The sequence below is a fragment of the Apostichopus japonicus genome, chromosome 11, assembly GCF_037975245.1.
Source record: "Apostichopus japonicus isolate 1M-3 chromosome 11, ASM3797524v1, whole genome shotgun sequence".
NCBI lineage: Eukaryota > Metazoa > Echinodermata > Holothuroidea > Aspidochirotida > Stichopodidae > Apostichopus > Apostichopus japonicus.
Genome location: NC_092571.1, coordinates 25,269,539 through 25,283,504, shown reverse-complemented (window position 1 = coordinate 25,283,504; position 13,966 = coordinate 25,269,539). Strand labels below are relative to the sequence as shown.

The window sequence follows — 13,966 nt, the reverse complement described above, 5'->3', positions numbered from 1 at the left end:
GAGCGAAAGATAAACAAAATCTTAGCTAGTGCTCGAGTCTGTGTTTTGCCCCAAAAAATTACTATTTTTGTCCTGTATTAGAAATAATAACTCAATGTATTTTTACTTTATCAATTCACCTGATAGAAACTCCCTTGTGATTACACTCCAGTTTAAATATGATGTAAACAGCTAGCCGTCCATGGGACAACCATCTACAGTACTTGCTATTATAAAATACTTTTTTCACGAGGACAAAAGCTTGTAGCAGTTATGGGAAAAGAGAAAAAACAACCAAGAAATATATAAAATGTAAAAAATATACAAAAATATATAAAAATATATAAAAAAATATATAAAAAATATATTAAAAATATAAAAATATATAAAAAATATATAAAAAATATATAAAAAATATATAAAAAATATGAAAAAATATATAAAAAATATATAATAAATATATAAAAAATATAAAAATATATAATTACAAATGCTCCGAAATTTTGGTAGCATTATGAATTAATCTTTACCACTTTCTCTATTATGTTGTCATTTGCATCTATTAAAGCTTCCAGCTTGTCCTCTATCTCCAAGTTGAGGCTACTTTTGGCCAAAGCATTAGTCATCAGTCGATTTCCTATTACTTGTCGAATGCTAGATGAGGGAAATTGAGCGAAAACAAAACAGTACTTAGATCTACAAACTATGTGTAATAGAAGACTATATCACTGCATCTTACAAATGTCATTTCTAATTTTTTATTCATAATACATCTTTAAGTTTGCAGGTTGATACTAAATGTCAACGAAAAATTCTTCTTTTCAATAGTGAAATAAGAACAGTCTTGCATGAAGTGAAGCATTACAAATCTGTATCTAAGTTTCATATGTGACTACACAACATCTATTGCATTTGTTAATACTGTCAATATATTCCATTACTACAGACAAGTTTAATTAAGATAACCAAAATTTGAATTAACGGCACATTTATGTATTATTACATCTGTAAAGTTTTCTCTCCATTTTCATGGCAAAATCTTCTGAAACCATCAAAGCTGGAGTAGAAATCAAAGTTATCCCCATGTCTTGGTAAGCCATTACCAGCTTTTAAAGCAGCCACAATAGTTGCAAAGGCATTCTAGGAAGAAAAAGAAAGATTATGTTGAAAAGTGAAGTGAGTGGAACAATTTAATATAAGTTTACTCCTTTTTGAGGCTATTATCAAGAATTGGAATATAGCATTTTGAAGGGTGCAATTTCACACTATCGACGCTAATACTTGACAATCAAGTAATAGTCACTCATGTTCACAAAGAAATTTCTTTCATCTCCAAATATTACCTTAAACTGAGACTTTTCATTGTCTAGTTTGATGCTAATGGATAACAGGGAGCAATATTTCAATTGTATGAACACTTCAATACAGAAGCAATTTTTCTTATTACACTTTCAAACTTGTTTTGTTTATTATTGTTTTCTATACATTTTGTTATGTATGTAGATTTCTATATTTTTTATGCACTTTCATTTTTTTTTCAACAAAAACGTGGACGAATAAAATTGTCAATAAGTTTACCATGCTATAACAAACTGATTGCAAACTTGCTAATGGTATCACTTGTAAGCAATACTCATAACCTCATTGTCTACCTCAAATGTTTTTGTTAATAGTCATAACAGAGGAAACAACATGAAATAAACATAATCAGAAAGCAAACTATGTCTGCAAACTGGCGATGGAAGGGAATTTTCAGTATTATCACAATATAGATACAGCAGTTGCTTATAATTTTCAAAAAGGAAAACGAACAGAAAATGAAGTAGTTTGCCATCGACATGGAACAGAGTTGTTTAGGTCTTCTTTCCAGCAAATTGACTTGCTATTACATGATGGGAATACCATTACTATTCAAATGTAGATGCTTTCTTCTGCTGGTCATATACATATATTGTACCTGTGCAAATGAATCAATGGATTCGTAGCCTTCAATGAGACTCTCTTCTGAATGGCTTTCATCCTCCGTGTTTCCCGTGTCTGTCATCATAGCCGGTAACTTTTCAAATAAAAACAAAAATATGGGTTGCTGCAAGAAATGATAATGATCAAGCAGATTACAAAACTATCTAGAGCAGGAGAAAATCAATATTGAAAAGATATGAAAAGGTAGTAAAAGTTTATGTTTCTTCCTAAGTTTGGTTTCGATGTTTGTTCACCTCTCATCCATGGATGTCAGATAAGAACTTTTTCCATAATAGAATTCTATTAAAATCCTATAATGTAAACACAAACTTGATTGTTGTAGCTTTAATACCTGTTATATATTCACAATGTCAATATGTCCTACTTACAAGATGGAAGCATTGCTGGCTATTTGTTCAGTGGTAAATGTGTGCTTGTCTTAATGTAATGAAGCCAGTAAGCACATGCAGAACTATAGTACAAGTACTTGTACTATTAGTTTAGTTAGTAGTAAAAAAAGGATCAGGAGGGACACTCAAGTCCCCATCAAGGACCCTATAGGAGAGAAGAAGAAAATGAAGACACAAACACTCAGACACTATTGATTTAAACACGTGTTGTAGCTGTAGGATTATGTAAAATTTGAATGCTTATTATTGAGCTTTGTTTCAAAAAGGTTTATTAGAAATGTTTGTTAGACATGTGTCTGGCAAGAGGTCATTCCTGATTGTCTGGTATTAATCTTATGCTGGAAGGCTGTACTACTGTAATGTTATTGAATATGCATTCAGATGCACGTGTGCAAACGATGCATGACATTGTAGAATCTGCACCTGGTTGTTATTGAGCTGTGCATTTGCATATTGATACAGTATATAAGCTAAAGCGTGCCGTCTGCTCGTCCTTGTTCACCGTCTCTACATCTGTCAACACGTAACCTTGGACATGTTGCCCTATATCTGTCCTGTACAGCATGACTATGTTACGCAATAAAATATAAAATGTTAATACTCAAGTCGACTGTGTTCTACATGATTGCTTAAAGAACTCATATAGGCCTATCTAAACAAGGAAACATGAAAACTATGGGCACCCATCTGACTTTAGGCGACCCTCAGCCAATCACTTAAGCAAGAAGCAGCTTTTCAAAGTATTTTATGAGGAAATAGTGTGGTGGTGCTGTTCATCATAAGCACCGTTTTCACATAAGGTGAACATGTGGGCTGAGTTCGCTTCTCTTATTGAGAGTTATCCAAAGCTAGAACCAGCTGATACTGCAACGGAACATTATTCTAGCATAGGTGGAAATGGTGAGATGCAGTTCCACGACACAACGTTACACGCTTAAGCCTTAAAATGTATTCTTTACAATGGGTCTGATGCAGCAAATGAAAAAATATGTCTTGTTATTTATTATTCTTATTTCAGCAATACTTGAATACTAACCAAAAAGAACTACGATCAGCAAAAGCAAGATATCCGAATCCACCATGGGCACCGTACTTAGTTAAGTTACTGGCCTCGTTTAGTTGTGTGCATTTAGTGCAAATTGTTTTTTTAATATTGGTTACATTAACAATAGTTGTTACTTTTTATCAAATAAAAGACAGTTTTAAGAATTTATTACAATTTAATTTATTAGTAATTCAAGTTTTTAGTAAGATGGCTTAAAAAACGGATAATTGATGAAAAAAAAAGTGTTTGAATAAGAATTTTGTACTCGTACATTAAGGTATATGGCATTATTGGATAATTTGGACGCGGTACCACTGTAACAATATTTCACTAATCCATACATCGTACAATAATAAACTAAGTAGTGGAATCACATACGTCACACATGTGTAATAGAATGTGTCGTTGAATAGGCCTATGTATACTTGCACAACTCGTCCGCTGTAACCTTAACCGAAGAATTCGAAATTTTGCATTTATTAACAGCATTAAATTATGGCGGATTTGAATGCGGACCTTAAATCCTACCTTTCAAAATCCAAAAATGGGGGAGCAAGTTCAAGTGGTAATAAGAGTTCGGCAACCCATCTGACATCTGTTACATCTTGGTTTTCTTCAAGCAAACGGTCATCGGATAATGAAACGTACACAGCGGATGAAGAACCTTTAATGTCAGAGCAAGATTCCACAAATGGATGGTTTAATCAAGCACAAAAAGACCCATTCTGTCCAACATTGGTAAAGATCGTACAATATTGCTTCCGTCTTTAACTCACAACAGTAGCAATATACTATCCTTACAGTGTTAGGGCTAGTCCAGTAATTGTAAGGCTTATCGTCATCCCTGCAACAGTGCAAGTACTATAAGTGTTTACTTGCTCTAACTTAGGCCTATTCTGTTGTAGAACAACAATAACAAGCAACCACAAGTCAAATATAATCGTACTTTTCTTTTTCGCTATGTCCTACATAAACCTGGTGCCTTTTAATGTTATCAGTCACTGTCGGCACATGTGCGACCCAACTATAACAAATATCCTAACTTCACACAGTTGTAATTCAAGTGATAAGGTAGATGAATAATTTGTCCCCATCCACTTCCTCTCTTTCCCTCCTCTCTAGCTTTGCCTCAGATTTGTTCAAGTGGTATCTAGGCAAGAAAGGTCTTACTTCTTAATTCTTAGGGCCAACATTAAACAGTAATATATATGCCCTTTTCATGTCTCATCCTAAACATGTACAGTATAGTATGATACATTGTAACTTTGCTAAATCCCTAAAATTTTGCATGCCGTGTTAATTATTCATAGTTCTAGTACTGATAGACACTGTAGTTGCTACATGTTCATAACTCCAATCAGTTGTAACCACTTTCTCAATCACAATTTTACTCCACAAAGCCTGACTGGAAAAGGCCAAAATTGTCACACAACAGTGAAACAAGGAAACTTTTAAATTTTGTATTTCTGAGACACTTTTGTAGATTGTTCCACCGATTTAGCGGAATTATAAGTGTAAACTTCAATGCATGCACAAAATTGGGGAATTTTTCCTTGCTTAGAGCAGTTTGACCCCTCCCCTTTACAAGTATAACTTTTTCTATTCCAGGTGGAATCTGGTCAAAACATTGATAAAGTCACATAGCTGAAGGCTACAACCTAAACCACTGAGCAAGACTTGCATGATAACCATCATCGCTATCTTATAAAAGAACATGAACTGCCCTTAATGTCACAAATTTACTGTATATACATACCATCATGCTGTATACCAGTTAACATAGCTGTTGACTGAAGACTCATAAGAATGCTTGATTGTTCCATAAACTCATTGAAGGTACTGTTAGTTTCTCTCTTGTCTCCATGTATAGTAGAAAGTGAAAAAATGAAAAAGGTCGAGTAGGCCTACTCACAAATAGCTCACTTTTGTTTGAACATGTGCAAGCATTCTGTTGCCACCTTCAAACATTTCTACCCACTGATATAACTTAAATTATCTTGGCTGAGAAGTACTAGGACACTCACCTGTGTCTGAGAGTAAATTCAAAGGTCCAAATACCCATTTTTTGAAAGTTCTAACATGCTAAATGTTGCATCGAGGCAGTAAATATTGAATTTTAACTGTTGGCACTACTCTCTTAACATAGTTACAGATTACAGTATACATGTTAAATTTACAGTTAGTGTACGCAGAGCTCCCAAGTGACCCACAATTGTCGGATTAGACCGGCATTTGATGTCACAAACCCACCCACCTGCGCATACTAGTCAAAATCCTGCATCTAGCTGAGTGGGAAGTCACAAAATGAACACGGCAATTTAAAAAAGTTCACAGAAATTGTGTGTATGTAACACAGTACTTAACAAATTTACCATAAAATGATACATTGTTACAGCAATTTATCACGTGTGCATGCCACCATGTTGCATGTAGGGGATCTCAAAATTCCATAGTCTTTAATAGACAAGGGAACCCCCTCCTCTAACACTCCTCCATTTTGTGGATCACATGTACAATGATTAAAACTTGCATTAGTAAATGTTGGGTGCTTTGGTTATTTTGCCATTTTAGTGTCATCACCCACCCATGACAAGATTACTATAAAACGCAGGCAGACTTTGGGAACTTTTAGTGGTTAACCCCGATTCGAAGTTCTCTCTCAGTTTGTCTCAAATCATAATTGTTTTACAATTAATTACTGTCATTTAAGTTTTTGAATAATTGAACTGTTCCATTTCTTCCTCTTTTCTCCTTTCAGAGTAAGAAACAGAGAATACTAGGCTTTATGTTGCTCCTTGTATCAGGACTCGGTTGTTTCATTCTTGCTTGGTTGTTTCTTCCGATGCTAGCAATAAAGCCCAGAAAGTTTGCTCTCTTGTACACGATGGGAAGCGTGTTTACTATAGGCAGGTTGGTATTGTTTGTTTGTTTTAGTTTTCATTTTTGCAGCTTTTGTAATTTGTAATTTAGGCGGTGGGGGGGAAGGAGAGGATACTCCAAGACCGCATCCTTTTCTTATTATGCTGTTATGCTGCTGATGGAGTGGGGGTGCAATGTTCATTTTCCCAGGCGTACGTTATCCCAGGCCACTGCCGTGTTAGTCCATTTCTGGACATGGCTAATGCGGTACTAAATTGTGGTAGGAAGGTGATCCCAGTTACCTCACAGATGATCCGCTGAACCCTCTTTTCCCAGAGTTGAGCTAAATTAGCGATTGCATCGCAGACAATTTCAACATATTTCCTCTTCCTAGAGTAGTAGCTATCGGGCTGGTTGTCCTTGTAAGATTAAAAGCGAGATGTTGAGATTTGCTATTTACCGTAGGAACTATGTGTGCAATATCTGTAGGTTTTAAAGGCATTGAAGACTCGCCCCAAACCGCGTGCGGCCATCTGATAAAGTTAAGTGTCTGTTGCTTGCAAGTGACGTTTTGTTCGTGTTGCTACAAAATGCAGACAGTAATGAAACCTGATACCTTGTTATCTTTAGCTGGACCTGAGATGTCCATCGCTGTATCATTTATACACTGTGCTGTGGGTATTGACTTTAGCAGTATGTACTAACTGTACACTAGTGTCTAATTACCGACGGTAGCAAGCTGTGTGTGTATTTTCTGGGATCGATGGTGGTGTCTAACACTTCTGTTACACCTCATTCGAAACTAGGTCAGATTAGCGGCATTAGAATGTTTCTTTTTGTGTGAGTCTTCACACCCTTTAATCATGTAGGTGAGTACCGCCATGTGTGTCGTCATCCACCAGCCAAACAACCTCTTCATATTGTTTCTCTTTGCTTTGTCTTTACAGCTTCTCCATTCTCTGGGGTCCAGCAAACCATATCAAGCATCTCTGTTCGTATCAAAGACTGCCTTTCACTGCTGTATATTTTGGAACAATTTTTGCAACTCTTTATTTTGTTTTTGTGGTGAGTTTAATCGTATAATATTAATTATCATAAGATTATGTGACAACTCCTTCCCAACATCCTCCACCCCTCCCCCACCCCTGGATCCAGTTCCTGTCAAATTCAACTGAATTTAATACACATTACAACAATCAGCTGTTTTAAATCATAAACTCAATTTACCTTTCTGACAATAGTTACCTTAAAGACTCAATACGTGTTTGCTGATGAATTTCTGAAACCAAACTTCCGAAGTATTCAATGTTTCTTTCTAAATGCACTCTGAAAAGGAGGGTTTAATTGAGAAAGGCTGTCGCAATTGAAAGAAAGAAATTTATTTTCTGTTGCCCGAACGATTTACCGTATCATCACTGCGACCGCCCATATCAGCATGCTCCTTACACAAATGTAATCTATATATACTCATATGGTCTACTTTATGACCAAAGAATCATGTTTTCCTTCAGTTTTGTTGTATTTGTAACTTGTAATTGTTTGCATTTGAAGAGTTCTTCACTTTATCTGATTCTGTCTTCTCTTTCTTCTTCCTTTGTAGAAAAGAAGTACTCTCCTAACTCTTATTTGCTCCATTTGTCAACTCTTGGCTCTTGTATGGTGAGTTTTGGATGCATGTAGGCAGGGAGTGGTTTTGGAGGTGGGGGTCAGGAGAGCTTCTGTTTCCCTCCCTCCCCCCCCCCCAAAAAAAAGAAATATTGTCAATTTTCAGGGCACTGGCATATTGTTTTTCAGGGCAAGTTTAACAACAAATTCATGTCATGATTGTTTGCCAATCAGGGAACTTTATAGGGCAAAAACCTTTTCCAAGACCCCCCACCCCCCCCCCCCTTGAGGTGCTGCTGACGGAGCAGTTTTATCTCCAATTTAAGACAGGTAGAACATAATATCAAGTACCCAGGTTCAGTGAATAATTAACTTTTGCATTGATTACAAATCACCGATTTATGAAATTGTCTGTGGTGTAATAAATGCTTTTTAAAGATCATCAATATTGGCTCCAAGTTTCATACCCTAAAAGTTGCCAACAGTTTCTTCAAAAGTTCTCTCCCAGAGGCTCTTACTGTAAAAAATTAATTCAGAGCCATTTATGAAGGAGTATTAAAAAGAGACAATTTAATATCTCAATATGTATAACTAATTTTGCAGCGGCAGTAGAATTAAAATGTTAATATTTGAGTAGGGGTGACCATCATATACACCGGTGTTGTGGCCGAGTGGATAACGGCGGTGGCATTTTGAAGCAATGAGGCTTGGCAATCGGGAGGGTCCGGGTTCGATACCCGGCCGGGTCATAGTAAGGTGGGTTTGTCATCCAAGAGCAATCTATGGTTTTCCCATCTGAAATGACTTTCTAAATTGAAAAAATTCCAAATTTGAGTTAAAATGTTGAATTGGAAGCCTCCCATTGTGTATTCCGTAAGCCCTTGCGGGTTTCTCCCACATTTGTGGTCGTTTAAGCATCGTAAAAATAACTGCTTAATAACTGCTTTTATTATTATTTGAGATTCTTGCATATTTGGGGGTAACGCTGATAGTAAGAGGTCTGTACACAAATGCTTCTATACGACTGTTCATTAGTGTGACTGTTTTGCATTAATCATGTTTGTTCTGCTAATACTAGGGAAATTATTTCCTGTTGTTACAAGACACTGTATACAAACAAAGAATTTGTCAGGCCTACCTTTTTATATAATTATCATTATTATCATCATTTTCATTATTATTATTATTATAAAGTTTCAATATTTTTTCCAGGTATCTTGTCAGCTACATTCCAGGAGGACAAACAGGCTTAACATTCTTCACTAAACTCTTTGCTACGGTAGCAGGCAAGACAATATCAAGTACGATGCCTGTTTAAGAGCCGTTCCTCCACATTCTGGATGGTGCAACTGTTCAAAAGAGATAGATACTATTAAGGTCACCAAGAGACTCATCTGAGAGCAAGCTGCAATGCCTAGCATGCAGATTAGTTAGTGATTAATATCTTTCATAGCTGTCTGAAATACCATGCAGTGTTGCTGAGCGGACATTCCAGTCAAGACATTGTTAAAGATGTGGCTGCATTGCTAAGAGTCAAGAATTTGTTCTGAAGACATTGGGCCTTTTAAGGAGGTAAACAAAGATGGATTTTCTTTTTTATGACGAAGGGATTCTTGAGAGTGACTTTTTTTGAAGAAAGATTGGTTTTCTTTTGGCTGAAGTTTGAAATCTTCTGGCATCAAAGGAACCTTTTCAGGATTGCACTGTTTTTAGAATAACATTTCAATGGACAATTTATTCTTAATTAGGCTGAACTGGAACGATTTATTAAAGCAAGTAAATCCTTGCAAAGGAGGTAACAACAAGGTTGAATAAAGACCTCCTGGTTTCTGTTGTGTTGTTATATATGAGAAGCTCTGCACTCTGGGTGAGTTTTCATACTTGAAAGAGAGAGAAGGCCAACAGTCTGTGTCACATGACTTTAATTTTAACTTAGCAGGTAAGGATATTGATGGTATGAATGCACAAAATTGTTTGATGATTTTTATCGACAAATTTTGATATACGTTTGAATAGATCTCTTTTTGCATTTGAATATAATTTATCATTCATAGAATTCAGCCATTTCATATGGTGTGATCATGTTTTTATGTTCTAGTTCATTTCTCAGTACTAATATTATTTGACTTTTTGGTATAAATTTGAGAGTTGTGGATTTGATCACGCACCTGACTGCAACATATATCAAACATGATAAACAGTATAAATTTATATAAATTTTTCAAAATTATAAGAAACCAAAAAAAATTCCATATTTTTGGAGGATACATACTGCCATACAGTTTTGCATTTGTGTATCAATTTTTTTTTTATCTTGTTTTTGCATCCTGTTTTGTTTAGGCTATACCGGCAAAAATATTCTTGAATACAGTAACAAGTGATTGTTAGTTTTAGGATCACAGATTTGACAAGACATTTATCCAAGAGTTGACATAAGCGTTAAATTAGTGGTTAGTAGTGTGCTTAATCGTTAAGACCTAGATATGGATAGGCTGAAAGGGGGCACATGAGGTGCCACAGTATAAACACATACACTGTAAGCAAGAAGCAACATAGCTTTACTTTACTGTTATGTGGGCCCTAGGCTCAGGCTCTCAGCTATAAGACTCTCAGATATGACAATAACACAAGACACTAGAATTGAAGTTTCAAGTTGTGTCTTTCCTTAATTCTTGTTTATCTGTCGGTCGACTCCTAGAATCGCTGGGTCTCTCTTTTCTATCTCTCTGTTCTCTATACATTATATTACATTGCTGGCATTTCTTTACAATTAAATACAATGTTGTCAATCTCGTTATGTATTATTCAGCATACGTTATACATAAAATGAATTTTGTGGGTTTATATGTTTTTTTTAAGTTGATGTATTACCAATTATTTTGAAATATTTCTAAAAACTATAGCATGTAATTTTATTGTGAAGATTGGAAGGAATTTATATGAGGGGCTACAATATGGTTGTAAACCTACCTATTATTTTTCTTCTTTATTTAAAATTTATGAAAATTGTAAGATGGATTTCCTTGAAAATCAGCAGTGACAATCTCTTCCAAGAATAGATCCTTTCTGAGATAGTTTGTGACATACTTAAGGAGAAGATTTTTCATCAGATGTAAAAACTGACTTTATAGGTTACAACGATGCCCCAAGGAAAAACCATTTTTATGAGTCAGTGTTAAGTTGTTTCACAAATGGTGGTGGGTCTTCACATCTGTCTCTCATCCTGTGTTAACAATACCAGAGGTCAGAGGGGAAGGGTCGGTGGGACTTTGTTGAATTTCTTACAGCTGGACTGTAGAAATAGTAGGTTTCTTGTCCATCATTGCTTCCTCTTTAGCTGAGATATGTAGGCTGTAGATATTTATTCGGGGTGTTGGGGGGGGGGGAGGGGGTGAGGGCTTTTTTCCATCTCTTCATTAAATGGTATGCACTGGGTGGAAGAATGTGGTATTAGGTTACTATTAATACAGTGTTTGCTTTCCCTCATCATTTCGTATTTGTTTGAAAATATGCCATTATTTTAAAGAGATTGTTTTAAGTTATATTTTATCATCACTGTAAGTAGTTGATATATACAAGGTATAAAAAGAATGTCTGCGCTTTGCAAATCTTTAATAATATGATAATGATTTGTTTGCGAGAAATCCGAGTTTAAAAATTATATGGTAGATTTCTCTGGGAAGAACAACTCCCTTAAAAGCATCTTGTTTGCGAGAAATCCGGAATTAAAAGTTTTGCTTGGAAGCTATCGTTTTATACAATTGTGTTGGTATACAGTAGTCAAGGAGTTGTTATAACTGCCTGTAGGCTGGTATAGTCACACTAGAATCTGAAACCTGTTAGTTTCAATTTGTTTCTCTTTTAATTTAATTTAATATCTTTTTCAAGGTAGGTTGAGAGTAGTGTTGACACAGAAACCAATGCCATCATGATTTCATGTTAAGAGGAGTTTTTTTTTCGAAACAGAAGGTATTAACTGTAATTGGTATTGTTGTAAATAAAGAAAGCCAAACAAAAAACAAAAAGGCAATGGAATCACATGATTTTGTTTAATAATGTCATATTGAGATTTGATCAAGTCTCCAGACTTGTGTGTGAAGAAACGTTAAATTTACGGTGACATCCCCCAAAAGGAATGATATTTTTTTTCTTATCTGTGTGGGGGAGTTGTCCATGAGTCCATGACAGTCATATTTGTTAAGTAGATGATCCTTAATGATGGTAGAGTTTGTACCTCCTTTTAATCTCTGAAATGCTCCATTAAGTCATCCATTATGTCTCCATTATAACGTCGGCTCCACGGTGCTACCCAGATGTTAATGATAATCCATTGTTTTTTTATCAATTCTTATAACTGACACAGAAAATGTTCTATTCACTTTATATCAGCAAAACAGACCCTTGGGTGACATCCATCTTCAATCGTCCTTAGAAAAAAATTGCAAAACACTTTATAGATATCATTTTAGGCTGATAAACCTCTTTCTCCCCCCCCCCCCTTCTGCACCTTAGGAACTGACGTAATGGCCTGTGTTATTACACTAAATAGTCCAGTCACTTTAACTGATGAACATCAGTTGCTTAAAGGGTCATTTTTCAAAAAATTAAAAGTGTTATAGAAACACAACCTGCACTGTTGACAGTGTCTTTTCACAGTCTTAAAAATATCCAAATTAATTGGAACACCGAATAAAGGGTTTCTAGAGGGTAAGGGTGTGTACACCCCTCGTTTTGAACCCCACAAACAAAAAAGAAGAGTTGCAGCACAACCTTTCGTGTTGACAAAATGTTAGACCTTTAAGGTCTTTCTTGGGCAGGGGAGACCCCCCCCCCCCGAAACTGGGAGTCGGTTTCAACTACCTCAGTGCTACCGTGATCCGCTTATTATGAAAATCCTGCATCCAACTGGTTTTTTTTTTATATTCCTGAACAGAAAGTGAACCAAGTGGTGAAAAATGATTCGTCAATTGTAATCCCATGCGTTAATCTCATTCTCTCAATATTCTAATATCCGATAACAATTCCCAAACGTTACTCAAAATAATGTGCAACACGCCTGCATATGCACACATCGTCCAAAATGTACCCTATGCTATCTCAGCTTTTGTCTACCCGTCCGATTAACTTCCTCCTTTCTTGAAACCATAGGCGTAGGACGCGGGGGAAGGGAGGGGGAGGGATGAAAAAATCAATGTTATGATATATATCACTGTTTGGTATTCCTTGTAACGAACCCGAAATTCAAACGTGGGGGGGGGGGGGGATCTCACAGTGCATCCTAGGCTTTTATATTGGTTACATTTTTCGGACAAATCGTTACAATTCAATAGTGGAAACTATTGACAATTCGTCTATACAATTTGACACTGTGTTTTAATCCGTGTGTCAATTGGTGTTCTTTTTTGTTTGTTTCAAAGCAGAATTCCCCCTCCCTTTTTAATAGAAAAATCACTACTTTCTCCTCTCGACATAGATAGATTACGACATAAGACAAAACTTCCATTCTAGTGATATAAAATTCAAGCTGATTTCCGCACAGTCAATCTTTATGGAGAGGGTTAATATCTACTTGTTTTAAACAGTAACACATTAAGGGTTTTTAGGTAAATATTGATTTGAAAATGTATCTTTCCATTAACTTAACAGCTGTCTTTAATGCTATGTACATATCTGGTACAAAATAACCTTGTAAAATGTGAACCCGTTATTCGAGTTATACTCTTTTCATAGTTGAGCAACACAAGACCCCTTAGCAAATAATGAAATAAACCACCACAGGTTTCGATACCAAAGGATAATCCCCGAATTGCTGGCCTTATATATGGTGAATAAACCACACACGGGGGTAATTATTCCAGTAGAAACAGGAACTTTTTGACGATTTTGACGATTTTTGACGATTTGACCAAAATGTGGTAGTCGCGCGGTGGATATCTATTTCATGTATTAGTCTATGGAAGTCTTTGGAAGTTATAAGTGATTAGTCCTCTTCCGTTGCTGAGAATTGTCTGTCTCAACGTAACATAAAGAAATTGTAAATTTTAACCGCTTCATTCGGTAATCTATGTTGCGGGGCTTCAAGTTCTGCCATACTTTAGCTTGGAGC

At 35.8% G+C, this 13,966-nt stretch overlaps 2 protein-coding genes across 4 annotated transcripts in view; one reads left to right on the top strand and one right to left on the bottom strand.

Annotated features, from left to right (window-relative positions):
- Positions 1-3,530, bottom strand: part of LOC139975759 (exosome complex component 10-like) — a 106,109-nt gene extending 102,579 nt beyond the window's left edge. The window contains exons 1-4 of one of the 3 annotated variants that reach the window (XM_071983914.1): positions 3,388-3,530; positions 1,937-2,035; positions 983-1,119; positions 510-633 (exon numbers count right to left, since the gene is read on the bottom strand). In XM_071983914.1, coding sequence (XP_071840015.1) covers positions 510-633; positions 983-1,119; positions 1,937-2,026 — 351 coding nt within the window. In that variant the 5' untranslated portion in view covers positions 2,027-2,035; positions 3,388-3,530. Of the gene's footprint in view, positions 1-509; positions 634-982; positions 1,120-1,936; positions 2,066-3,034; positions 3,193-3,387 lie in introns of those variants that run through there. The other 2 variants (XM_071983915.1, XM_071983916.1) reach the window with 2 other exon arrangements.
- A 193-nt stretch (positions 3,531-3,723) lies between these two features.
- Positions 3,724-11,900, top strand: LOC139975760 (uncharacterized). Its single transcript, XM_071983918.1, has 5 exons — positions 3,724-4,134; positions 6,155-6,306; positions 7,203-7,320; positions 7,856-7,914; positions 9,073-11,900. Exons 1-5 carry the CDS (start codon positions 3,892-3,894, stop codon positions 9,176-9,178), a joined length of 678 nt encoding a protein of 225 aa, XP_071840019.1. The 5' UTR covers positions 3,724-3,891; the 3' UTR covers positions 9,179-11,900.
- The last annotated feature ends 2,066 nt before the right edge of the window (positions 11,901-13,966 follow it).

Excerpts from the sequence above, each read along its gene's own strand:
- LOC139975760 (XM_071983918.1), top strand. The coding sequence starts at position 3,892 with ATGGCGGATTTGAATGCGGACCTTAAATCCTACCTTTCAAAATCCAAA. Across the intron at positions 4,135-6,154 it reads ACCCATTCTGTCCAACATTG|AGTAAGAAACAGAGAATACT; the intron begins GTAAAGATCGTA and ends TTCTCCTTTCAG. Across the intron at positions 6,307-7,202 it reads AGCGTGTTTACTATAGGCAG|CTTCTCCATTCTCTGGGGTC; the intron begins GTTGGTATTGTT and ends TTGTCTTTACAG.